Raw genomic sequence first — 26,447 nt, 5'->3', positions numbered from 1 at the left:
GACTTTAATGTCTCATTTGAGGACATTGGGACTTTATTGTCTCGTTTAAGGACATTGTGACTTCTTTTATTGTCTCATTTGAGGACACTGGGACTTTGTTATAGTTGGCAATGTTTAGTTTTTTGTATTTATCAGGTCCTACTGATCCCAAATAGCTAGGAGAAATAAAAAATACATACCAATTAAAAATAACGTTTTTATTTTATAATAAAGTTTTGTTATTTTTTATTATTTAACACAAAACCTGTTTTTTTCCTCATTGTCACAGACTGAAAATAAAAATGTTTACAGGAGATGACGCTTTTATTTTGAAAATATAACAGCAAAAGTTAGACAGGAAGTCTTATTTTGTTGGCAGGAAACGCTCAGTATGTGGCTGTATTCGCGCGCGTGTGTATATACGTGTGTGTGTGTGTGTGTGTGTGTGTGTGTGTGTTGTCAGCTGACAGGCAGCATCCCTGGCAGCCGTCACAACACCGTGTGCTGCCTGCTGACAGCTAGCTAGCAGCTCCTAGCCGAGGCTCCGCTGTTGCACCAGGGGTGGGTTATGTTTCCCGGAGCCAGCACCGTACACGGAGGCTCGTGCACCACCGACTCATGGCGGCCGAAATCCAGCCCCAGCCGCAGGCTCGGAAGCCATGTCTGCTGAGCAAGATCGAGGCTTTCCAGGATGTTGTGAGCTCGGCGGTCATCATTCCCAAAGAAGACGGTGTTATCAGCGTGTCGGAGGACAGGTAAGCGGCCAGGGCACGAAATAACCTCCAAATCCCGGGTTATAATCGTTACCTGGCTCGTGTCCACCGTTATAACGTCTCCGCTTCTGTCGGTCAGTAATGAAGCTCGTGCCGCTCGTGGCATAACGAGCATAATAATATCAAAGCGGTGTGTTGAAATGGTCCAACGGTTTAAACATGCACTAACGTTTCAATAAACGTGTCACCTGACACCGTCATTTGAGCGCATTACATGCTAGTTAACCACAGTATGCTCCTTGTTATTCTAATATCTTTAACCAAGCAACTTAACGTATTAAACAAATATAGAATTTATCAAATTAAACGGCTGGTTATCAGTTTTAATAGCGGCTAACGTTCGCTTGCTAGCTACCAAACATGAACCCATTCATGGAAAAGCAGCTTCAGGTATTGATGTATGTCATGTTATGTTAAGAGCAAAGAAAACATGGATTTGCCACACAAACCAGAGTTTCTCAACCCAGGGCTCGGGCCCCCAAACAGGGTCACTAGCTGTAACATCAGGACCCACATTCCTCCCCACAGTCTCCCAGTTTTACACTTGCCTGAGGCTGTGTGTGTGTCTGTCGGTTGCAGAGTGTGTATATCCAGTCTATTGACATCTGCAAGTGCTTGAGGGAGGGTGTGATCCTGCACATGTTCAAAGGTTGTAGGTCTTGTCATGCCTGTTACTGTGTTACTCAGTTACTGCGACCATTACATTTGCATTTTCTTAAATCACTCAGGATCAAAAGTAGATTTGTTGCCAAGTGGGTTTTCACATACTAGGAATTCGCACAGTAATAGGTAGGGGTGTGCCATATCATCTCATTCACGATAAAACCGGTGTAATTTTTAATGTCATAAGAAAAAATTCATAGCTTGATACTTGCGATATTTCGACTTGTGGACATATTGACTTCTTACTGTTACCCACGGCAACAACAAGCATAGCTATATGCGAAATCATTACAGACTCTGTGGTGGTTCCAAAAAGAGGAGCAGCTTCAGTAGTGTGGAATAAACTGTGGTGTCCTGAATGTTTTATGAACAGCCCCGGACTTCTCAGACTCTTTTAGTGACTTACAGCTGAGCGAACTTGGCTCCTCTGGCAGCAGCACAGCATTTCTTCCTCTCCTCTCTCACCATGTGCACACAGCCTACATTAGCAAACAACACCAACATTATGAGCTTGTAGCTCGACTAAAAAAACTACATAAATGTGATTCATAGCATAACAGCCTGTCACAGGTTACAGCGTGATGATTAGAGGAGAAATGGCAGAGCATAAAGGTCCACCTGTTGATTTATATATATAGATCCCAGGGGACATTTGTTGTATTTGGGAGCTGTTTAATTGTATAATTTGTTGTAGATTTTATTTTGTTGAACTGTTAATATTGTGACAGAATCTGAATCTCACTCTGAGTTACTGTTGGTATTCACAAACTAAAGAAATGAGAAACATTTTTGTTTAGTTTTTACTGAATATTTGAAGCAAACTGTGAAACTATATCCCTTATTTTGCTGCAATTCTGTTTTCTTAAATTAATTATTATTGTTATTTTATCTTCAGGAATATCGTTGTCACAAAAATACCCTGAAATATTGTGATATTATTTTAGGGCATATCGCCCACCCCTAGTAAGAGGGACAAAAATGAAGCAAGAACTGCAGGATAACAATCATAAGTATGATGTAAAAATTTACAATTAAAAAAATATAGTAATAGATCATAAATATTGTATTTCCTGGAAGATTTCCGCTCAGAAAACAATTGTTTAGGGAAAAATGTTGAAAACATGAACTAAACTGTTTATTATAGGGATGCATGATAATACTGTCCAGACTTTTCATGTTAGGGGCCACGTGGAGAGATAATGTCGTCCTTACCCATGAGCCTTTTAGTTTTATTTCATTACTACAGAATTTTAAGTTTGGAGAGTATCGCTAAAGGAATAGGCTACCACTTAAATAATCTTGAAAGAGAACTCTTGAAAGCACTGGTTAAATATGTTCACAGAAATGTTGGCATTTTATGAACCTGGAGATAATTTCCTGCAGGAGTTGGGAAGTGTAATGCTTTGCACCACTGATTTGCCTCCCTAAAAGTCGAAGCTTCATGTCACATAACTTCAACACAAGTCTGTCTTTTTCCTTGCTCCCTAGCTTGTGTTGATTTTTTTCAGATGGCCAGTGAGAGGAACTGAGAGGGAAAGAGAGGTCTGCCAGACACTCAAGTTTGCTCGGTTCAGTGACCTTTCCAAAAACGGTCAACTTCAGATCTTAGCAAACAGAACTGCTCCTGAACTCTCCCACAACTAGGCTGGTGCACATCTGAGTGATAGATTACATCCTGTAAATGTTGAGGGGTTAATTTTTATCATTTTGTTATCACTAACAGGACCATAAATATAATTGTTGTGGTGGCAATTAATGCCTTATTACCTCAGGTGTTTCCTATCACCTGTATGTGGAGCTACGGAAGCAAAATGCATTCACGTGAGAAAATAATTCTCTGTTTTTATGAGTATTATCTCAGAATTCTGAGAAAAGTATTAATGGAAAAAAATCTTGTTTTAATGAATAAACAATATTTGAATATTTAAAATATTTGGCCTGTTTTTAATGCAGAAAAATAATAATAAGTCTTGACACATCTGATTTGAACTCAGAGAAATTGAAGTTGGGTGTGTCTACCTTCTTCCCTTGTTGGTGTTGATTAAAAAAACTCTCCAAAGAGAAACTGTAGTCTGTCTTTTACCCACACAGCCCAGAGTGCGTGAAGAATGCATCACAAAATTTAGCTTTACACCTCAGATGCCACGAGAGCTCTTGTTGATGCAGATGCTAAAACGTGGTTTCACCCCACAGGACGATTCGGGTATGGCTGAAGAGAGACAGCGGTCAGTACTGGCCCAGTGTCTACCACACGATGTCAAGTAAGTATATGTGCATATGTCCATTTCTACTGTTTGATTCATAGCCTTAAAATGTCTTCAAACAAGGGCAGTGACTGTGTTTGAATAAACTAAATGGTCAGCTTGTTCAGTGTAATCAAATAAGTCATGAATATGTATGAGTATGTAAACTTAGTAAGCAAAGTTTTCCCGACAACACAAACCTGTTGTTCACCCCTGTTTATATTTACTCTTCCTCTGTGTTTGGTTTCATTCTGTGTGAGCGTCTCTCCTCGTCACAAACAACATAATGAATTACACAGACTCTATTTGTCAGACTGACATGACAGCGTGGAGTTAACGCGCTCCTGAAGTGAGATTTGTTGGCGTCTGAGCTCCTGTAGGATTGTTCGCACTCCTCTTTACAGTGCTGCAGTGCTGCACGTCCGTGACACTGTGTGTCCTTGTTTCCCAACAGTTGTGCAACTGAAGGAAATCCCATGCTGCCATCAGCAAGATCTGCAGCTTACACGAGCAGTGCCAGAGGCTGCATATATCAGACATTGTAGTTTACTAATAGATAAACTAAAACTGCAAATGATGACACAGTAATCACTGCTTTAAGGATTAACAGATATAGCAGTTACACTTTTCTCTGTTTTTATATCATCACAAGTATTTCATGTTGGTTGTACGCTCTGGAAACTTTCTGGAAACATTTAGTAATTTTGTCCCCCAAACCTTAGTCAGAATTTGGGAAATTGTGACAGCGCACTGTCATCTAAAGTGGTTAAAGGTTCAGTGTGTATGATTCAGGCAGATGTATTGGCAGAAATGGAGTGTTATATAATTAGTGTGTTTCCTTTAGTGTATAATGACCTGAAAATAAGAATTGTCATGTTTTCGTTACCTGAAAATGAGCCGTTTATATCTACATAGGGAGCGGGTCCTCATCTACGGAGTCAGCCATGTTGCCTAGCCATGTTCCTACAGTAGCCTAGAATGGACAAATTGGACACTGGCTTTAGTTAGGGCCATTCGCGTTTTGGCCTTTGCGTGCTGAGTCTGTTTTTTTCAGGTGCATTTTTTAAATTCGTCATCCGAAAAACAATTGTTACACACAGAAACCTTGCACACTAATTCCGATGCTTTTTTTTTTTTTGTTCTATTTGTCGTGAAAGGTGACAAAATTGAAAAAACACATTTCTTCCTTTGCCTCTCTCCACTGGAGTTACGTATCTGTCTATCACGACTCCCTCCTTGTCTTTCATTTGGCACCGCAGCTGCATGAAGGGGCGGAGCTGTCCTCCACGTTCTGTGTGCGGTCCACATCCTCCTCCTTAGCATCATGTGTGTGTGTCATCTGTGTCCTGCCGCCACATTGTCTTCACTGATTCATGGTCAAACAAACAGAAAACGGACGAAAGTTTCATGCTCATGGTGCAAATGTGAAGTCGTATTTATTTTTAGATGTTCAACAATTTAACAGAAAAAACGGACTCAGTATGCAAAGCCTTTAGCAGGCCCTCCACAACAAGCAGTGTCGGATAAACAGATTTTAAACGTGAAACTATTTTATTCAGTGTTTTTACCGGATTAAATCACCTGATCGGTTTGTTTTGGAGAGGAGGTGACTCCTGCAGATAAATCAGCTCCGCCCTGAATGTCTGGATCCTAAATTTACAAAGCTAAGCTAGCGACCTGTCTCTGATGAGCCAGACTGCGTAGGAGAGACACTGATTTGCAGCCTTAAACTGCTGTATTCAGTTTTTTTTTTCCAATTTTAATCACATGGTCTGTTTGTTTTGGAGAGGAGGAGGCCTCTGTGGATAATTCAGCTCCTGGTAAAACCCTCCTGATCCTACCAGGAAAAGTTCAGCTTGTTGCAGTATGCAGTCCTCAGCGCTAGACACTACTAACCCTCCTAAATGTTACACACTGTTCCTTTAACTGGTTGAAAGACATGTCTAATTTATCTACAGTGTATTGATTTTGGAGGTTATTTTTGCCACATGAAATCAGCCAGACAGGGTTTCAACAAAAGGAGGTTCTTTACAGGTTTGTATCGTCTCAAACTGAACCTTTTGTCTAACAGGTATTTGCAAAAAATAGCAACTTAGACTGAAGCTTTTACCCTCAACGACAATAACACACACTCATATTGGCCGAGCGCTCACTGTCACTCTTGTCTATGTTTGTGCCTCGCAGCGCAGTGCTCCTGCATGTCCTTTAACCCAGAGACCAGGAGGCTGTCTGTGGGGATGGATACTGGAAGTATCTGTGTAAGTCCAAACACCAGCCCTCTGGCCTTTCTTCCTTTTCACTCACTTAACTCAAGACTGTTTGCTTTTCTTCTTTGAAGGACACATGTCATCCCTGTAGGATGTATTTTTGTCCGTATGTTTGCAGGCAGATCTTGTGATATTTGCCGACTACCTTCTCATAAAATAGAAAGCAGCTTTAATTGTATGTGTTTTGGCTTTTAGCTGCTCTCCTGTTTACACGACTGGAATGAGAGCTATGTCAGGTCACTGGGAGCTGTCAGGAAAACATCTGAACTCTGAAACTTTGTGTTTTGTCTTTGAGCTGTGGCGAGGTTGTTTGTTTTAAGTTGTTTGATTCTATAACAAACAACTCGGACATGATTTGTACTGTCATGTACCAGACTGGCCTGTTCCCTACAACACAGCACAGGCTAGTCTATTCTGAGATGCAGCATTTTTTTGTATCAGTTTTTGTTTGGTTGTTTCAGGATTTCTCAGTGGGAGTTGTTTGTTTTGGAACAAATTGGCTGCAACAGAGTCAGACAGTAACACAACAGCACATTTCCTTGGATTTTTATCTCAGAACACACTTAAAACTTAAAGTAAAGCGTTTTACTGTGGGTGTTGGCTGAAGAGGAAATCACACCATCATACAAAGAGCAGTTCTTCTTTTCACTGGCCGATACACAGGCCTGTTTTTTTACTAGAGTAATTTGCATTTACATTTTTAGAAAGGTGTATCTTAGTATCTTACTGCAGGAGGAAGGCCTACACTTCAAATATAATTTAGACTTTTTTAAAGGCTTGTGTAATCTTCAAGTGTTGCTACGAACATACTGAAATTACAGTGCTGTTATCTTTTTATTTAATCATTTACCAGAAGTCGTTTGCCATTTATAGATTTCTTTAGAAACTTTAGTCACTGATTTCAGTCAGTGTGAACGTTTCTCTCCCCTTCCTGTCTTTTAGGAGTTCATCCTGTCAGAAGACTACAATAAGATGACTCCAGCAAGCACCTACCAGGGTGAGACAGGAAGTGTGTGTGTGTGTTAAGTGTGTGAGTCAGTTACACATGTCTGGAAGAAAGCCCAAAGATTCCAGTGTTGGTTTGTTTTGAAATTTCTCTGAAACCGTGGTTAAATATCAAACACCCAGTTTGACAAATAATAAAAGCTTTGCTAAATTCGTGTGTTTTTAAATTTGTCTCATGACTTAAGTCGCAGAATTAGACATCATGTAAAACCCAAAGCCAACCTTAAGGAGCCAGTACTCTATCAGAAGTGGTCTGTGTTTGGGAATCACAGGGCTTTTCCACAGGCACCTTTGGCCACACCAAGTCACGATACACAGGTCAGGATACAATATTATTGAGATTTTGAACCTGTTGCAATATGCTGAGTGTTGCGCTAAACTGAAACATGCATCGTTATCCCTATATATAAACTTAATCGTGTCAACCCGCACTCAGTGACGGCCAGTTTTTCACTCCACCCTGTGTGTCAAAGTGTTCGCCTCATGTATAAACACTTTGGATTCCCCATGTGGTCGAACCACACATCTCAAGTATCAAGTTGTTATTATTGTGGCAGTTGTTGACCTGAAAGTACCAGGTAAAGAACATATGTAAGGTCTTTAAGCCTGTATGTACTGTACTGCCCCCTCTGTAAAATAATGTTACCATCTGGAGCTTTTATCTTGAAAATCCAACCTTGTCCAGGGCCCCCCTGGTAAACTCCTGGTCCCATCAGAGGGCTTTTATTTTGAAAATCCAGCCACATTTCAAGAATTCACATTCTGACCACAGCCACCACTGTGACCTCCTGTTGCCTGATAGGTGCATTACCTAAAGCCCAGTTCAGACCAATGATTTGCGACAAGACAAAACCGCCTTAGGACGTTACAGAGAAAAGTTGCAGTGGTGTGAAATGGCCGTCTGAGCTCGACTCAAACCAGCTGGTGGTGTCATCTGCAACTCCGCTGGTGGTCAAATCAATGGTGGCTGGTTTTACAACGTAAATCTGGTCACCCCTAAAGACATCAGAGACTCCCCCTCACTCTCCACCTTCAAGAAAACCCTCAAAATACCTTTTCAACACTGCCTATAACCTCTAAATTCAGTGTACTTTGCCCTCTCAGGACAATATCACTCCCTATGGATTGTTTTTGTTTTTTGTTTTTTTGATTGCCGTTGTTCTGTGACAAACTGGGATTATCTCATAGAAAAATTAACAAGGTGCTAGAAAAAATCTTGACATAAGAGCTATAAGTTGCCCAATTTCAACAAAAAATAACATTTCTTTTGTCCCTATATAAGAGAAAAGTAAAACCTGGAATTGAACATGTATCATGTATATTTTGTTTTTTTAAATTTGGATTTAAAAGGTCTTAAAAAGACAAAAATCTGAATTTCTGGTACCGGCAGACACTTAGTTATGGATCAACGTGCATCCGTTTTGTCATATCTAAATGTGCTACATCAAATGTATCTTTAATGCCGTTATTGATTCTGCTTATGGGTCTGATTATTCATAGATTCCCTTACTGATTACTCATTAACTTTCTGTGTGGGGGGAAAGCAGGTGTACACAGGCAACAGTCTGTCTGTCATCATCTAAAATGGATGAGCAAATATTTCTGCAGCTTTTGTTTTCATTTCGCTTTTCTTACATTATATTACATTAAAACACTTTCTTTCTCTCTGCCATGACTTCTTGAAGCATGAGTTTGATGTGATTGTTTCACAAAGCAAAAATGTGAGAAAAACATGCTAGCAGCGATAAAAGGAATTGATGAGCTCGGATGCATGATGATATAATATAATAATAATATTAATAATATTTATTTGTATAGCACTGATCTAAACAAGGTTACAAAGTGCATTGAAAAAGGACAACAATACAAAACAAAGGCGTTTTAGGCAATGATTTACAAACGGGTAATGTGTAGCCTAATCTCCTCAGACAGAGAATTCCAGAGCTAGTGAGGGCAGACTTGAGGATCTCGGGTCTCGACTTGGAGTGTAGGTGGTCAGAAGCTCAGCTGTATAACTCGGCACTAAACCATGTTGAGCTTTAAGAGTCATTAAAAGAATCTTAAAATCAATTCTTAAGTTAACTGGCAACCAGTGGAGGGAGGTGAGAGTTGGGTTGATATGTGACCTTTGATGTGTCCCAGTTAAACTACAACCTGCAGCATTCTGTGCTAGTTGAAGCCGAGCTACTGAAGCTTTACTGAGGCATGTAAACAGTGCATTGCAGTAGTCGAGGCGCGAGAATACAAAAGCATGAATAAGCTTTTCTAGGTCAGAAAAAGACACAGCTGATTTGATTTTGACAATGTTTCTTAGGTGGAAGCAGCAGGGTTTAATGAGATGATTGACATGTGGTTCAAAGCTCAACTGAGAATCAAAAGTGATGCTTAAATTTCTCGCTGTCGATTTTATATTAGTATCCAGAGGACCAATAAAGGGCTGTAATTTCCTTGCTAAGTGATCAGAGCCAAAGATAATTACTTCTGTCTTGTCTGAGTTGAGCTGCAGAAAATTACAAGTCATCCATTTCTTAAACGATTGCAACGGATGCATACGATTGTGACGGATCAGAAAATTAAGATACGGTTCTTACTTCCCATCTTGACTCCTTTTTGCTTTGAAAGTTTATTTCTAAGAGCTGCTAAAATTCTTCATTTCTCTAAAATCTGTGGACCTTATTTTTTATCACCATGTTTGTATTATTACTCAGGCAGTTCAGGACAATTCACTGCTAATAAAGTCTGCTCAGCTCTGTGAACCGAAGGCTTTAAAAACTGCAGCCTGAGGAATGTTAGTTCTCCGGCGGTTTTCATAATTCATTTCTTTCCTTTGAGTATAACTCACTCAGAAACAACTGGACCAGAGCGCCACTGATCGATCTCCACACGTCTCCTTCTCAGCCTCGGCTACATTAAATGTTTTCTTTATTGTATGAATGCACACACCAGTCTTGGGAAAATTGATTCTTGGATGAATGGGGTGTAATATATATAAGTAGTTGACCTTTCATGGTGTGTGTTTGTGTGATGTTATGTGAAGATGTGTATCACATGTTCCTGTATCATGTGTGGCAGTTTGAAAGCAGCTTTGTCTACATTTAAACTGTTATACCCTACTGTAGCACCAACTTTCTGTTTTCAAAATATGGTGTTAAATGCGTATTTCTGACAACACCATACCAGAGATTTCTGGGTAGGCTCCTGCACTCTGATCGAAGTGCTTGTGAAATTTCATGTGTTGTATTTCTGTGTTTCCGTGTGCCTGCAGCCCATCAGGGTCGAGTGACAGTGGTGCTGTTTGTGCTGGAGATGGAGTGGCTCCTGAGCACCGGCCAGGACAAAAACTTCAACTGGCACTGCTCAGAGAGCGGCCAGCAGCTGGGGACGTATCGCACTGCCGCCTGGGTTACAGGACTACAGTATCCTTTAATGCCCCTCCTCCCCCCTCCGTGCCCCGTTTGTTGTCTTGATTTGTCGGCCACTTGGCCCTTGGAGTGCGCTCAATGAACTTGACAGCCAAGCTTCCTGCTAAATGGAGCCAGTGGATGTAACGGAGCGGGAAGTGACGAGCCATCTTTGGTGCTGTGGACTGTGAAAAATCTCAGGCTTTTTATTATGACAACACAAGTCTATTTTAAGGCCACGGCAACATAAGATGGGGCAATTGAGATTCGAGATTAGCTCCCAGTTAGTTTGTACTAATGGGAAGGGCTAACAATAGGCATCAGTCATGCTGTTGTCAAGGAAACAGTCTGAGTAGGTTTCAGTAATGGCCAGATGAAAGGCTGTGAGTGCTCAGCAGCGACACCGATCCATACCAATGAGCCCGCCGTGTGCTACATGCTAACCTGTGGCATGAAAACCAGTGGGAGAGACGCTGGGCAGTGACTGGAATGACTTTAGACTTGATCATGACGTTGTGTGAGGAGTGTTGTGTTTGCAATGAGCATGTGAAAAGCCAACATGTTGATAGTTGAATTTGTTTGATACATCTACTTTAAATGTACAGTTTATCCCCAAATCAAAAATACACTTTCTTCCTCTTTCCTGTAGTGCCATTTATCAATTAACATAGTTCTGGTTTAAGTTGCAGAGTGTTGGAGATATCAGCCGTAGAGATGTCTGTCTTCTCTCCAATATAATGGAACTAGATGGCAGTCAGCTTGTGTTGTGTGGATGCAATTCAGTAGATAGACAATAGTAGGTCTGTGGATTATCATGAGAACCGGGTCATGATTTCTAGAAAGAGACATTGCTGTTGACTTTTTCAAATGTATTTTTTGGCTCTTTGAGCACCACAAGCTGAGTACCATCTAGTTCCATTATATTAGAGAGAAGGCAGATATCTCTACAGCCGAGATTTCCAACACTCGGAAAATGGTAAATGGGCTCCACTTGGATAGTGCTTTTCTAGTCTGCTGACCACTCAGATCTCTCACATTCACTCATTCACACACATAGTCACACTGGTGGCCAAGGCTGCCATACATGGTGCCACCTGCTACTCAGTAACCATTCACACACTCTCACCGACAAAACAGCCATCGGAGCAATTTGGCATTCAGTATTTTGCTCAAGGATACTTCGACACGCAGACTGGAGGAGCTGAAGATTGAACCGATTAGTGGACGACCTGCTCTACCTCTGAGCCACAGCTGCCCCCAGCTCTTACCAAAAAAATCTTGATTGATAAAAGCACATTAGTGACTGTACAGTAGTTGAACTGCTGCAACAGTCATATGTAATCCATTTGTATGAAAATCTTTTAAACCAAAGCCTGATTTCACCCAAGACCAGTGGTTCTCAAATTGTGAGGCAGGCCCCCTGTGGAGTGTTGAGCCATAGCAGGTGGGACACACTTTGGGATAAATGGCACAACTATAGAAAGTTTGAATGAATCTCATTCATGTGGATTCAACAGATGCTGAAAAATAATTCAGAAAGCAAAATGACTTGTAAAGTTTAGATATATAAAGTCAAATGACACTCAAAAAGCAAGCAGGTTGAGAAACTATGACAAAGCTTATCTCTCTGTCGGTTCACTTTAAGTGTATTTAGAGAGCAGTGTGTGTTTTTTTGTGTCAACATTCTAGAAGAACGTATTTTTTATTTGCTCAACAGTAGTTCATTGAAAGGTGAAAGGAAACCAGCTCTTTCCACACGTCTTTGTTATTTTAATGAAACCTTCAAATGCCAACAATGTCATTGCTGAAAGTTAAAGCCAGTCCTGCCCAGTGTACCTTTAAGACAGAAGAATTTAGAGTAGGACTGAGTAATGAGATTGTATCTTGCGCAGTCGTTTTTCATCTCCACCACACAGACAGTGTTGTAATGATTTTGGTCTGTAGTGACTGAACCAGGTCAGAGGAGGACTCTGACTAAATGGCCAGTGAAAGAGCGAAGAGTCATCCACTATGCTGCCACTGCAAAGGGCTGTGACACAAATCTTTCATGTTAAAGTTACACACCGACAAAACCATTTGGTTCAGAGTACGGATCAGTTGTTGTGTTGACGCTGCAGTGGGGTTTTGCTTGCTTGGTCTGCGCTTTTGGTCCAGTAACAGATAAAGATCCAGGTTAATGCATGAAGAGTTTTTAAGCAGGACACAGTTTCTTCTTCTTTGACCTTAATTCTATCCCAGGTTTGATGTGGAGACCAGACACGCCTTCGTCGGGGACCAGTCTGGTCAGGTGACCATCCTGAAGCTGGAGCAGGACAGCTGCAGCCTGGTCACCACCTTTAAGGGACACACTGGTACACCACGCACACACACACACACACACACACACTGCACACAATAGAGCTGACATGATTAATCAATCATTAAATCAATTTGCTGATTCTCCCTGTCAGTGAAAATTGAATATCTTTGGATTTTGGACTGTTGTTTAGACAAAACAAAACATTACAAGATGTCGTGTTAAGTTATGCGCAAACCAGTCTGCGACGCCAGGGATCAGCATGCCCAGGGCCCCACCCCTGCTTGGCGCCTGGCACACAATACACTGAACCCTGATTCCTGTCCCTGCATGGGACCCCACGAGGTACTCGAAGTCCAAATAGTCCGTTTCATCAAGGTGTTTTTGAATCGTTTTTAGTTTGGCCCCTCCCCTGGAATCACTTTGTCTTGGTACACCGTACCAGGGGCTATTAATCCTGGACAACACTGCTCCCAGGTTCACGGGGACACGCAAGCCCCACCACCACGTTAAGGTGGCAATTCTTGGAGGAGAAATGAGTTTCCTCCGTGGGGTGGCTGGGCTCAGCCGTTAAGATAGGGTGAGGAGCTCAGACATTTGGAGGGAGCTCGGAGTAGAGCGGCTGCTCCTTCATGTCCAAAGGGGTCAGTTGAGGTGGTTCAGGCATCTGATCAGGATCCTCCTGGGCACCTCCAGTTAGAGGTGTTGGGAGCACGTCCCACTGGTAGGAGGACCCGGGGCAGACCCAGAACACACTGGAGGGATTATATATTTCATCTGGCCCTGGGGTCCCCTAGGAGGAGCTGGAAAGTGTTGCTGAGGAGAGGGACGTCTGGGGTGCTTTGTTCAGCCTGCTGCCCCTGTGACCCGGCCCCGGATAAGCGGATGAAAATGGATGGATGTTGAGTTATATTGAGTCCTGGCATGTCATAGACTAATCAATCATCCTATTAATCAATAGTATAATCACCAGATTTATCCAGTCCACAATGAAGGTTATCGTCAGTGTCAGCCCCAGCACACGCATTAATGAAGCTTTGAACTCTTGCAGCCTGTACAACTGTAAATGAGCTACAACATGGTAAATACAACTGGCATCAGTTTTGGCTTTTTTTCCAGATGTTGTTGGCACAAAAAAAAATAATTGGTTACCTAAACTGCCTCGCAGCTACATCTCAGATAATTTCTCCTGCTTTGCTTTCACACACTCACAGCAAGAACAAACAAGTATCTTTTCCTTGTTTGCCTCGTGGGCTGCTTGTTTCCTCTGCTGATATAAATGAGGGAAGCTGCTCCTGAATGCAAATCACAGAAATGACTTTTCTAATACTATTGATAATTGCTTATATCTATATAATTGTCTCTTCATCACTGGAACATGTTAATGAAACAATTACAGGTTTGTGCAGAAGTCTATCAGCGGGGGACAACAGCTTTTGTCAGGAGGGAAAAGGGATAAAGGAAGAGGGAAATTAAATCTTTATGCATAAATTTAATATCTTACATTTTAATGAACCTCACATAAACCACCAGGTTCATGCAGTCGCTGCATTAAAATCACACAATACTCCGTCAGCTTCTTCTGTTCTCAGGCAGATTGCAGATTTATTGAGCGAGTTGAGAAGTGATTTTAAGAGCCAGAATGGTCTTGACTGTTCAAGAAAGTCTTTTGTAACTGTCACTGTGGATTCTGCTTTAACAAAGGAGACAGTGAAAATGTATTTTCAAGTGTCTTAACTGAGCTTAAAAGTCTGTAGAAACAAGGATAAAAGGATGAAGAGACATTTTAATTAGTTTAAAGATGAGTTCAAGGCCGGGAACAGATTTAGTGAAAGGATTTTCGTCACACTCACGGTTGTTTGAAATATCAGAAAAGAGACGACATGCAAACAGATGATATTTCCGTGGAGTTGTGTATGTTAACAGTTTCAGCTCAATAAATTAGCCTTCAAGCTCAACACATAAAGTCAAACACAGAGGAAACACAGTGGTTAAACTGACATGACAGCCCTGGAACACCAACCTGGTTCTTAGGTTTATCTGTTTGTTGATCAGTGCATCATGAATAATTCTGCCTCATCCTCAGAGCTGTGGTTATATTCTCTGCGCCGGACTTGGCCTGATGTTTGTCCTTGTCGACTGACCTTTGTGAGGCAGAGTGACTTTGTGCTGCTGATGTGTTTCACTGATGTGCTGTACTTTGCTCCAGGTAATGTGACGGCGCTGTGTTGGGACCCGGTCCAGAGGGTGTTGTTCTCCGGCAGCTCAGACCACTCCATCATCATGTGGGACATCGGAGGGCGCAAAGGCACCGCCATCGAACTGCAAGGACACAAGTAAGAATCACAAACAGATGCTCTTCGAGTTCTTTTTCTCTGTTATTACTGAGCTATTTATACTGGATATACTGTATTAAATTAGTGCTTTAGCTGCAACCAGTGGCTCCACAGCCTGCTCTGTCAGTCCTTCCACACAAATTTCCCCCGCCCTTTAGCAGCCACAGTTTTTGCACTTGGAGGCGGAAATTTGGTATGGAGGTCATGCTTGTTTTGTTGCAAACCAAAGTGCCTCTAAAGGAATATTAAAGTATCTATCCAGTAAACTATAACCTCTTCTAGACCTGCACCATGTTATGTAAATATATCACGTATAACTATGTTTGAAGAACCTGCAGAGTAACTTTCTGTAAAAGTTGCTAAGACACTCTTACTAGGTCAGACCTACCTAGCAGCATTTCTTAAACATTTGCCACAGGACACACTTCTGAACTGAATGCTGTCAGATTTATGGAAATGCTACAGCAGCACAAAGTGAATCCTTTAATAAGTCAGACAGTGCACAAACAAATATGATATATTTATATGGATAGTCATATTTTTATTCATGCAGGTGGTGTGGAGAATTAATAATCTGAAGAAAACAAACAAGACATGTATTTAAGATCTCCATCTGCACATTTAACCTTTATGTTTATCTGATAAGTGCTGAAATGGGTCGTCGATCAACAAACAAATATTTGGCAACAACACTGATAATTGATTTATTGTTTAAGTCTTCTTTAAGCAACATTGCTAAAGAGTTGCTCCAACTTTTTAAATGTTATTTTATTTTCTGCACTTCTGATTTACGACATTTTATATAGTTGACCAAACATTAGTCGACCAGAGAGGTCATTAGTTGGCAAGATTTCATTGGTTGCTTAGTCACAGGGGCAAAAAACAACCTGAAACTCTATTCGGAGCTGCACCATGTCAAAATAAATCAAAACCTATATAACTGGACCATGTGGGAATTTAATTTGAAAGGACAGACACAGGAAGTGTCCACGCTCAGCAGTCAGACAGGAGTCAGGTTAATCTCCAGGGCTGGTACCTGCAGTTATTCCCCAGGCTAGTTAATAACATGTCGGGCAGGAAATCCAAAGTGTGGGATCATTTTGAGAAGGTGAAGGACGAACCCAAGGTGATATGTAAACTCATCTTCATTGGTCGACTACAAACATGACGTATCATCTGAAACATGGAAGTAGCTACATGCCCATTAGCCCACAGCGTCATTAACAGGCGGCTCGCTCAGTGTGTGACGTGCACTTGGAGATAAAATATAGGCCTATATTAATGAAGGTTCATTAGTACGGTTTTGTAACTATGACTGAAAAGGGCCTGTCTTTCAGATTGTCTCAATAGAAAAAAGATGAAGTTGTATTTTCAGCTGTTTTGTTGCAGTGTGAGATGTGAGTGTAAAGTTTTAAGAAGCATGTCTCATAAACTACTAATGTTCACACTGGGACATTCGCCACTTATTTTTTAGTGCAGCCATTTGCTTCATTTGTTATCCAACGTTTGTGTGTTTCTGTGTGTTTGTGTGTCTACAGTGACAAGGTTCAGGGCTTGTGCTACGCCTCACACACTCGTCAGCTCATCTCCTGCAGCTCAGATGGAGGCATAGTTATCTGGAACATGGACGTAACACGACAAGAGGTGAGAGAGAGAAAGAGTGGGACAGGAGTGTGTCAGATTAAGTGCAGATGTTTGCTCTCCCTCCTACTCTAGAATAAACTCTCTTAAGAGATCCACGAAAAGTCACCTGAGCAGCAGAATGATCTTTGATTTTCTCTCTTACAAAACACACACAGTGTGGTTCCAGCCATCTGTCCTCTCCTCTGTACTCTGTGCTCTGCCAGTGTCCACACTGTTAGTTAGGACTTTGTTGCTTCTTCATTTACACAGAGTCACTTTTATTCTGCCTCAGCGTCACTCTGATGAGCCTCAGTCTCTGTTGTTAGGCCCTAATTTACAGGAGACACAGAGGGACTGGAAGGATGAAGAAACTGTTTGTCAAGAAATAGTTCCAGCACATACTCCCCCTTTAACTAGGATTAGTCATTTCTCTTTGTGTAGGAATTAAACAAATAAGATACACTGTATAAATAAGACAGCTAAAGCTAGGCCTGCGAACTGAACACATGGACATGAGATTAATATTAATCTCCCGCTCAAAAAGCATGTTTCCCAAAATGTTGAAGTATTCCTTAAATTGCGTTTTCCCCCCAAAGAAGCTGTGAAACAAAGGCAAGCTGCAACAGTTAGTTGATTAATTGATTACCAGAAAATTCTTCAGGAACTATTCTACTAATCAAATAATTGTCAAAGTAATTTTTTAAGCAAAAAAGCCAAATATTAGCTGGTTTCATGCTTCTTAAATGTGACAATGTGATGCTTATCTTTGTCATTCATGATAATAAAATGAGTAGCTTTGGATTTTTGGACTGTTGCGTACCGAACTTTGTATTTTTAAGGATACCAACTGAAATACGTCAGTATTACCAAGTACAACAATTCATGTTAAATCCATCAGTGCCACATGTTGGTACCAGAAAAACCTCTAGATTAAAAATGTCAAGCGTGTCCTGGCCAAGACAGGACAGGTATGGAGTTAGATTTGTGTCTTTATTACATTCGAGAAAATAAATGATATGAGAGGAAAAAAAATATTTGAGAGAAAAAGTTTTCACACTGCAAAAAATAATAATATTTGAGACTAAAGTTTTGAGAGAAAGTATTTTGTCATAGAATATAAAAAAATAATTTGAGATTTAAAAAATGATTTCCGAATTTCTCAAATATTATTTTTTTGCTATCAGTGTGAAAACATTTTCTCTAAAAAAAAAAATTGTTTCTCTCAAAACATTTTTCTTCTCTCTCTCAAAACCTGAGTCTGTGAACAGAGAAGCACTATTCTCTTTAGTCTAGTCGACTACGTCACTGCTGCAGCTTATTCAAATTTCACATTTTTCTCATTACAACGAATGTATCGACAAAAGAAACTGTTGGGTGCCAGTACCAAACTCCAGGTACTACAAGAATGTGAACCAAACCAAGGTTGATTGGATAAAACATATGAATTGAAGACGTCACCTTGGGTTCAGGGTTTTAAAATTTATTTGCAAAACAATTAATCGATCAATCAAGAAAATACCGGGCAGATTGATCGATAATGAAGATAAACGTTATTTGTAGCCCCCAAACTAATAAAAATATCAACGTCTGTGTTCTACGAAAGTTTGCTCTACAGTAGTTTAGATCAAAATTATTTTACATTTGTCCGGATCTTTAAAAATGAAAAATAACTTATTTTTATTTGTGCTTTAATTGCATTTTTGATGATGATTTGATCACATGAAACAACTGTGTGTTTGCACAGACCCCAGAGTGGCTGGACAGCGACTCCTGTCAGAAGTGTGAGCAGCCTTTCTTCTGGAACTTCAAACAAATGTGGGACAGTAAGAAGATTGGCCTGCGACAGGTACTGTTCAGTCCTATTCTTAATGTTCTTTTGTTCATTTCACTTTTGTATGAAAAGTTCCATATTATAAATCATCAGATACAAACTAACTCAGTCATCAGTAGCTCTACTAAACCCTGAATTCCACCCTCACGACTTTTCCAACAACACACACAACTCTTCCTACACTGTGACTGTTTTATTGTCTCAATCTCACAAACAGCTTCACCCATTTCAAGTGTGTGTGTGTGTGTGTGTGTGTGTGTGTTTGTGTGAGTTCATGAATACAGTAATAGCCATTTTTCGACAGCCCAGCAGTCTTCAGGGACATTCTTTAGCAAGAACCAAACACAACTCACTGTGATGTTGGTGTTGGTGTTTTGGGGGGATGACGTTTCTGTTTCATATGCTCTAAAAAGCAATCTCAAAGGCACAAAAAAGCCAAATACAACCGAATGTGGGACCAATAAAGCAGCACTGTGAGCAGTATACAACAGCGTACAGTCGACAGAGAAGCTGTGAAGGTGGAGGAGGGTGAGAACGTCTTTTTTAAAGCTGAAAATATGAAAAGAAACAGAAACAAACATAATCATAAAAATACAAGTGTTAAGATCAGTCCGGTGTTTTGTTGCAGTGCTGTTTAACACTTAACAGAATCCAAAATGAGTCGTGACTCCACACAGACTTCAGTTTTTTGACTTAGAGTGACTTCATGAGGGGGGCAACACGATTGTGCAACGAATCAACTCTTGACAACCGACTGATGTTGCACAAACCAGAGCTATTTGTTGGATCACAGTGACACAGGTAACAGCTGACACTTCAGACGTTCACATTTATATGTAAACACTACACTGTGGTCAGCAGAAAACAGATGGCAACGTGCAAAACATTCATTCATGTATCACATGAATAACACACCTGAAGGTGACCCTGATCTGTGTCTGTACCAAATAGTTTGGAGCTTCGAAGCTTCACTCATAATGTTGACATTCAAATTCTAAATCAACATTTGAATGCTGTGCGCCTTTTTTGCATGTACATTCTGATTAAACAGGTATGTTTTCCAGGGCTGGGTTTCGCCACTGATCCTGAATCAATTCAGTTTCAATTCACAAGGTCCTGATTCAATTGAGTTTGATTCGATATTGATTTAATCAGGGATATTTCGGTTATAATACCAATTTTTGCTAGCATGTGAAACTGTTTCTCAGAGAACTGTTGCTGAATGGGTGTATTAAAAAAATACTGACTTTCTCCTTGTGGAGGTTTCATTGCACTGACAGTAACAAGCGTAGCTGTCGTCAGCTCAAGTTATCTTCACTTCTCTGTCTCCACCGCAGCATCTCTGCTTGGTGTTTGTGTGTGTGTGTCTGTGTGCATGAGTAAAAGTGGCGCAGCAGCCAGGACGCACAGACAGCAGGAGGAGAGGCTGCTGCACCGTGATGATAAATGACACCAAAACAGAAAAGCAGTAAGCTAACAGCTACAGATAAAAGAGTGCTAACATCAGAGCTTCTCAATACTATGGTCGTTAATAATTTAGTGCTGGCAGCCTGTTATTACCGACTATATCGACAGGATTAAAGCGTCACACATCCGGGGGAAAAACCTATATCAAAACATCGATTTCGAATCGATATTGGGTCATTCAAACAAAGATCGATTTGAATTAGATGAATTGATTATTTTATTTACGAAAAATAAATGAACAAATGAACTATGTGTAGAATTCCAGTGGTGGCTTCACAGGATTGTTTCTGATTGTGATCCAAACATTTCCAATAACTCGATAGCGTTGTAAAGTCCAAAAGTCAAACCTTATTTTTGAAAAAAGACAGATGTAATCATTTCCAAAATTCAAACCATGTTTTTATCCCACAAAATATTCTGATTCAGTCCATATTTGTTGGTGTTCAGGCTTTCAAAAATATAACTTTCACTGCAGTCAAAAAACATTTTGCTCCCCTACTTGCAGCACACAAAGGGAGGCATGCACCTGTATTAATGGGGCAGACTAGCAGCAGTCTAACAACTCCGTAAATTACATTTATTCATTAAAGAATATTGATTTTAATTTTCTTTTCTTTTTTTTTTGTGATGACAGACATTCATTTTTGAAATACAGCATAATGCTCACAAACTAGATAATTAGAGCTAAGGCATTTATCCATGTAACATATCTTTAAACAGTGGTTTGTATTATATCTTAAGAAAAGTTAAAAAAAACTTAACAGACATTTGAAGCTTCATTCAAAAACCTCAAAACAGATTTCAAATGTAAAAAATGACATTCAGTACATCAAAGTTTTAAACTTTGCTCAAAAGATTTACTCTGCTATTACAGTTTTAATTTTTTTTTTTTTAAACATTTGTTTGAGAGTGCATAACAACTTAGGACTCGAAATACAAAGTTCAGGACTTGGACTTGATCGATTTATACTTGTTGGTCTTGACTCAGGACTTCAGCCAAGACTGAAGACTTACTTTTGACGTGCGTAACAATGATGTTTGCCCACCTCTGGTAGTTAGGATACTACCTTTTATTTTTTGTTTTAAAAACTCCTAGTAAGAAAACAGACTGTTGCTGATAAAGCTGTCATGTTCATGTCCCCCTGTGTTCCTCAGCACCACTGCAGGAAGTGCGGCCAGGCAGTGTGCGGCAAATGTTCGTCCAAGCGCTCCACCATCCCCCTCATGGGCTTCGAGTTCGAGGTGCGCGTGTGTGACAGCTGCCACGAGTCCATCACTGACGAGGAGTGAGTAACAATTAGCCTCTGTTGCTGGCACATACTGAACCTTTGTGCTCTCGGCGTTCTGAGCGCTCCCACAGAAAAAGTAACGGTTTCCCTTTGTGTCTTGCAGTCGAGCGCCCACAGCCACCTTCCACGACAGCAAGCACAGCATTGTTTACATGCACTATGAGCCCACCACTGGGAATCTGCTCACCTCTGGCACCGACAAGGTTATCAAGGTCTGCATGGGAACGAACAGTATCTGTTGTATTCATGAGTCTCAGATAAGACATGTAAGCACACACAGTAACATGTAGCAGGGTCAGTCCTGAGCAGGGTGAGTTTTAACTGTGCTGAGAAGGTTAGGTTTTGTGCAGCTCGATTAAAGCCAGATTAAGCTGCTAAGGGACCCCTACTACCCCCATATGTGCATTATGCATGTATCCTGTTCTGTTTAAAGGGGACTTGTTATGCTTTTCCTTTTTAATCGGTCATATATTTAATATAACAACATTGGATGTTGATATTAAACGTGGCCAAAGTTTCAAATGATAAGATAAACTGTGAACAAAAACGTCAGGCTACTTTCAAAACACGCTGACATCAGCTACTGCTAGTGTTGACAGTACACACTACTGCATGTACATACTAACAGTGCAGAGGACCTACAAACGCTGACCAATCAGAGCAGACTGGACTTTTTCCAATGAGGGGAGCTTAAAGAGACAGGCGCTAAAAAAGAGGCTTCTCAGGGGGAGGATGAATACAGGTGTTTCAGCACAGACAGTATGAGGAAAACAAAGTGTTCTTTCAACATGAAAACATGTTCTAGTAGAAACCTTTAGCCCAGTTCAGACCAATGATTTGTAACAAGACAAAACTTGCAGTTGCAGCAGTGTGAACTGGCCAGTCTGAGCTTGACTCAAGCCGGCTGATGGTGTCACCTGCATCTCAGTTTGTCAAATCAGAACAGAAGTACAGAGAGTTGTTGCATAGAGATGATACACCAGCTCATCTAGTTGTTTTGGTGTGAACCAGCAGGTTTTTAAAACGTTGCACAACGGCACATTTGTACGTAGTTGCAAGCTTCAGCTCATCTTGTCGCGAATCTTTGGTCTGAACTGGGGTTTAAATGCAAGTATGAACCTGAATTGAGCATAGTAGGTCCCTTTTAAGGTCCTGTCTAATCAGCTGGATCACCACTTGCTCCTGGTTTACAGTGTGTCCAGCAGTTTGTGGTATTTTGCTGAAATATAAATTAATATAAGAGTATATCCCAGCAATATATCTACTAAAAATTAATTGCATTGACACAAAATTTTGACAGTGTACAAGACTGCAAATAATAGGTAAAAATGAATTTTATATTAAATGAAAAGTTGTGAGTCACAGATTCGGAAACGTATAAATATGTCTTCATTTTTGCAGACATAGATCATGATGGATTAATTTTTAATCTCTGAACTTTTAGAAACAGTCTGCAGTCTCTGTGGAAGCTGCTTCAAACTGACAAACTGATTTTGTCCACAGCTATGGGACATGACTCCTGTGGTGTCCTGAGATCTGTGGGCGTCCAGCAGTCAGCAGGAGGCTCTGTTCTCCAAACTGTGGTGATTTCACGGCGGCAGTCGCACTTGGAAGAGAAAGACAGAAGCATATCCAACACTATAGATGTCATCTGGATAATATTTGACAGTTATTCAACAAGTAGCGGTGGCTGTTGCACGTTCACAGTGAGACACACTGCAGGCCGGTGAAGCCTGGGAACAGGACAGGCCCTGGATGACACAAGGTTACAGACAGTTGTGGGTGTTTGTTTGTGTGAAGGGTGGCGGATCTGTGTGTGTGTGTGTGTGTGTGTGTGGGAGGGTTTGAGGACTTTGACTTTATAAGGAATTGAAACACCTTATTTACTTAACGTTCATGCATTCCTGCCGATTTCATACTGGAAACAGTGAGAGAAACATTTCTGCGCTGGCAGAGGGTACCACCAAACCCAAACTTGGTACTTTTCTTTAGATGTGAAGCACAACATGAAACTGGAACACTCATTCACAGAGTAACGCTCACTCACATTTATTCAGCAGGTTGCAGATTCTCCACAAGAGGAGGCTGTTTGACCAGTTCTGCACCTGCCAACCTGCACCACCTGCAGGAGCACAAAGTAACAGCAGCAGCAGCAGTTTTTGCTTGTCTTTATTTTTTGTACTCTACATCTCACAAAGAGGATTCGTCAGCTGCTGTTTAAGGTCAGAAATTAAGTTTCAGACTCAACAAATCTGGTCAGGACCTCCTCTTTCTACCAGAGGACACTTAGAAGAGAGGAGTGTTACATTTTGGACATGTTTAAAGGAATACTTCACCCCCCAAATGATCATTTATATATCAGTTATTTACCCTGTGTCATGTTGAATTTGTGAGGAAGTGTTTTGTTCTTCTCACAAGCCTCCACGGTAAACGAAGAATCCAAAAACAGATGAAGTTCTTGATGAATTAAAGTCATCAGGGACCTCATTTATGATATAACAACAGCAAAACTATATCAAATCATCTGTTTACTTCCTAAACACATGCATTTTCATTAAAATCTTACTATTTAAAACTGAACTGAAAGTTTTTATCATCTAGTTTGAGGACAGTGGGACTTCTTAGTTCTTTATACTTACCAAGTCCTACTGTTCCTAAATAGCTAGGAGAAACTAAAAATGCAAACCAAACAGAGGATATAGTTTTGTTGTTAATAAACGTGGTCACCTTGGACGCCATCAGAAATTTTCCGTTTTTGGATTCTTCGTTCACTGTGGAGGCATTTGAGATCAGTTACCTTCACAAATTCATAACATAAAACATAATGTGGTGAGTAACTGATACACAAAGGATCTTTAGGATGGGAAGCATTCCTTTAAAATGTAATATGTATAAAACCTGTTATGAACAACAGCAGCTAAAAAACTGGAGCTGTAACTCATTTCCTGCACTTGTGTCAACACTAGAATTTTTTGATTCAGATGGTGCTCATGAGCATACCTAGTCTATCTGCTGCTCTAATGCTGTTTCTTTCCCTGCCAACGGTGGCACAGGTCGGACTGAAACTGTTGTAGTACACCGGCTGATCCTGGTTTCAGGTGCTTCACATCACCGTCACTGCGTGTTCTTGGTATCATGTTCAAGAGAGGAAAGAAATCATGCGCTACTCTCTGAACGCAGCAAACTGGTATCAGTATCATAAGTTTCTGTTGAGGCAGCTGTTCGTCACATCAACCATTACAGTAGGGGGAGAGTTGAGACAAGTCAATCTACTCCAATCTGATTATCTGAATTTGTATCAGAGGTAAAAACAAAAAGGAGTACAGGTCATGCGATTCTGACTTTTGTTTCTACTCAGTGGGCTGGATATGTGCTCAGAGAGGCCTCCAAACTGCACAGTATCTGAATATCCACATAGTTTTTTGCAGTTTAAATATGTGTGGATGTTTGGCTTAAATTTCCAGAGGTTAGGTTAATACAGAGGACACTGGTTTTATTTTAAACTCTTGTCATGATACCGTAAGAACGCACAGTTTTTGCCTAAATCCACTCAAGTGCTAAGTACACCTGTCGGATTTTGTAATCTGTTAATTAACCAATCAGACTGCTTGCTGATCCTTGTATGTTTTCTACTGTCGGCTGTTTTATGAGATTATTTATTATTCTAAGTGTGGTCTTAATGTTTCTGACATGCAAACGCACATGTCTTCGAGTTAATCAGTGGCAGCACGTTCACATATCGTGTATCGGGACTGAAAGGAAACTAATGAACATTTGATTTTGTCGTCATTGTTACTGTCACAATACTGTATACGGACGTTTATGTCAATGCACTGGAATCAAAAAGCAAAAATACGTCACAAATCGCTGCTGTGAAGAGAGAATATGATTTTGTTTTTTGTGATTATCAAGATTTTGCTTTAATGATCAGATGGTTGATCTTCTCATGTTCAAAGCCCACTGAATATTTCCCAAAGATGTTTGATATTTAGATTGAAAACAAGGTTTTTTTAAAACTTGTAGGCTTGACTGTTCATGAAAAAAAATTGTCTGCACTTTCACATCTGCCCATAAAGGTACATTTATAGCAGCTGTTTACTCATGAATGTGAGCCTGTGGGTACGTAGATCTTAAAGGGACAGTTCTGATTTTTTTAAGTGATGTCGTATGAGGTAGTTGGTGTACCTGCAGTAGATAGCGGTCGGCACACTCCCACTTTGCAGAAGTATGCAGGAGTGCTGCCATGGAAACTAAGCAATGTACTGCTGTGGAAGCGGGGGGAGTAACAAAACGTTATAGCCACAGAAAAAAATCTGTATCTGTCTAAATGTTCGCTTTATTGAGAATATTTTCACAGCTTTATCTTGACACTGAGAACCCGTTCCGCTGGAGGAGCGATCAACTCTTTCAGTTCGCCATGTATGCTCTCATCGAAACCACCAAACTTCTTTAACAAAACCAGTAATTTAGGCTCGCTCAAAGTGGGAGCTGCTCGTCTACTGCTGCCTCGATTACTTAGTTCGTTTGTGTCATTGTGTGACTTCGGTGAATCCGAACCAACCACTTTAAACGCTGAAGTCACACAATAACAAACTACCTAACTCTCTCTAAAATATATTCTGCTGCTGCCCCTGTCCACGGCAGCACATTGCTTAGCTTCCATGACAGTACGTCTGCCTGTTTCTCCAAACTGAGGGTGCACAAACTGATCTACTGTCCATATTACACTAACTATGCATCAGTACCTCATACAACCCACTTGAAAAGATCTGGACTGTCTCTTTATAGGACCCTGCCAGTGTTTTCCTCAGTTTTTTAGCTTCTTAGCTACAGTACAAATCATGTGCGGTATATTTAATGGTTTTTTAGACCAGTTTTAACTGCATGGTGTACAGTTTCAGGTTTTGAGGATGTGTTTTGCAAATCTTTCAAATACGCTGTCTGTTTCCAGCTCATTGATCGTCACTGCTGAAATTCATGTGAAACGGCGGCTGCTTGGAATAATACTAAAAACACCTAAACTCCCCCTAAAACACAGCTCTGCAAAATAAGTGCCCGTGATCTTGTAAAGTATATGAGCTTTAAATGAGCAAAAATTTGATTTGATATATCACAGTACCCTAACTTCAATTGCAGTCAACGTCAATTCATCTGAGGCCAGTGGTCTATTTTTCTGTTGCAGGAAAGATAACAGACATTGTTGTGTGTCTCAGTGTGTCCATTACTGTAACCATGTATGTATAAATGACTTATTAAAAGAGCAGGTTCACCTTC

The 26,447-nt window shown here is 40.6% G+C and overlaps 1 protein-coding gene across 1 annotated transcript; it reads left to right on the top strand.

Moving 5' to 3' along the window:
• Positions 1–408: 408 nt before the first annotated feature.
• Positions 409–26,447, top strand: wdfy2 (WD repeat and FYVE domain containing 2). Its single transcript, XM_049593717.1, has 12 exons — positions 409–734; positions 3,609–3,676; positions 5,843–5,916; positions 6,868–6,922; positions 10,196–10,346; positions 12,570–12,682; positions 14,837–14,963; positions 16,502–16,607; positions 18,331–18,432; positions 21,040–21,170; positions 21,277–21,385; positions 22,677–26,447. The coding sequence occupies exons 1-12, from the start codon at positions 598–600 to the stop codon at positions 22,704–22,706; spliced, it is 1,203 nt and encodes a 400-aa protein (XP_049449674.1). The 5' UTR covers positions 409–597; the 3' UTR covers positions 22,707–26,447.

Source organism: Epinephelus fuscoguttatus, linkage group LG13, assembly GCF_011397635.1.
Source record: "Epinephelus fuscoguttatus linkage group LG13, E.fuscoguttatus.final_Chr_v1".
Lineage (NCBI taxonomy): Eukaryota > Metazoa > Chordata > Actinopteri > Perciformes > Serranidae > Epinephelus > Epinephelus fuscoguttatus.
The sequence above is the reverse complement of the archived record's forward strand: the minus strand, read 5'-3'. Positions and strand labels throughout refer to the sequence as shown.

Excerpts from the sequence above, each read along its gene's own strand:
- wdfy2 (XM_049593717.1), top strand. The coding sequence starts at position 598 with ATGGCGGCCGAAATCCAGCCCCAGCCGCAGGCTCGGAAGCCATGTCTG. Across the intron at positions 18,433-21,039 it reads AGAAGATTGGCCTGCGACAG|CACCACTGCAGGAAGTGCGG; the intron begins GTACTGTTCAGT and ends TGTGTTCCTCAG. Across the intron at positions 21,171-21,276 it reads GAGTCCATCACTGACGAGGA|TCGAGCGCCCACAGCCACCT; the intron begins GTGAGTAACAAT and ends TGTGTCTTGCAG.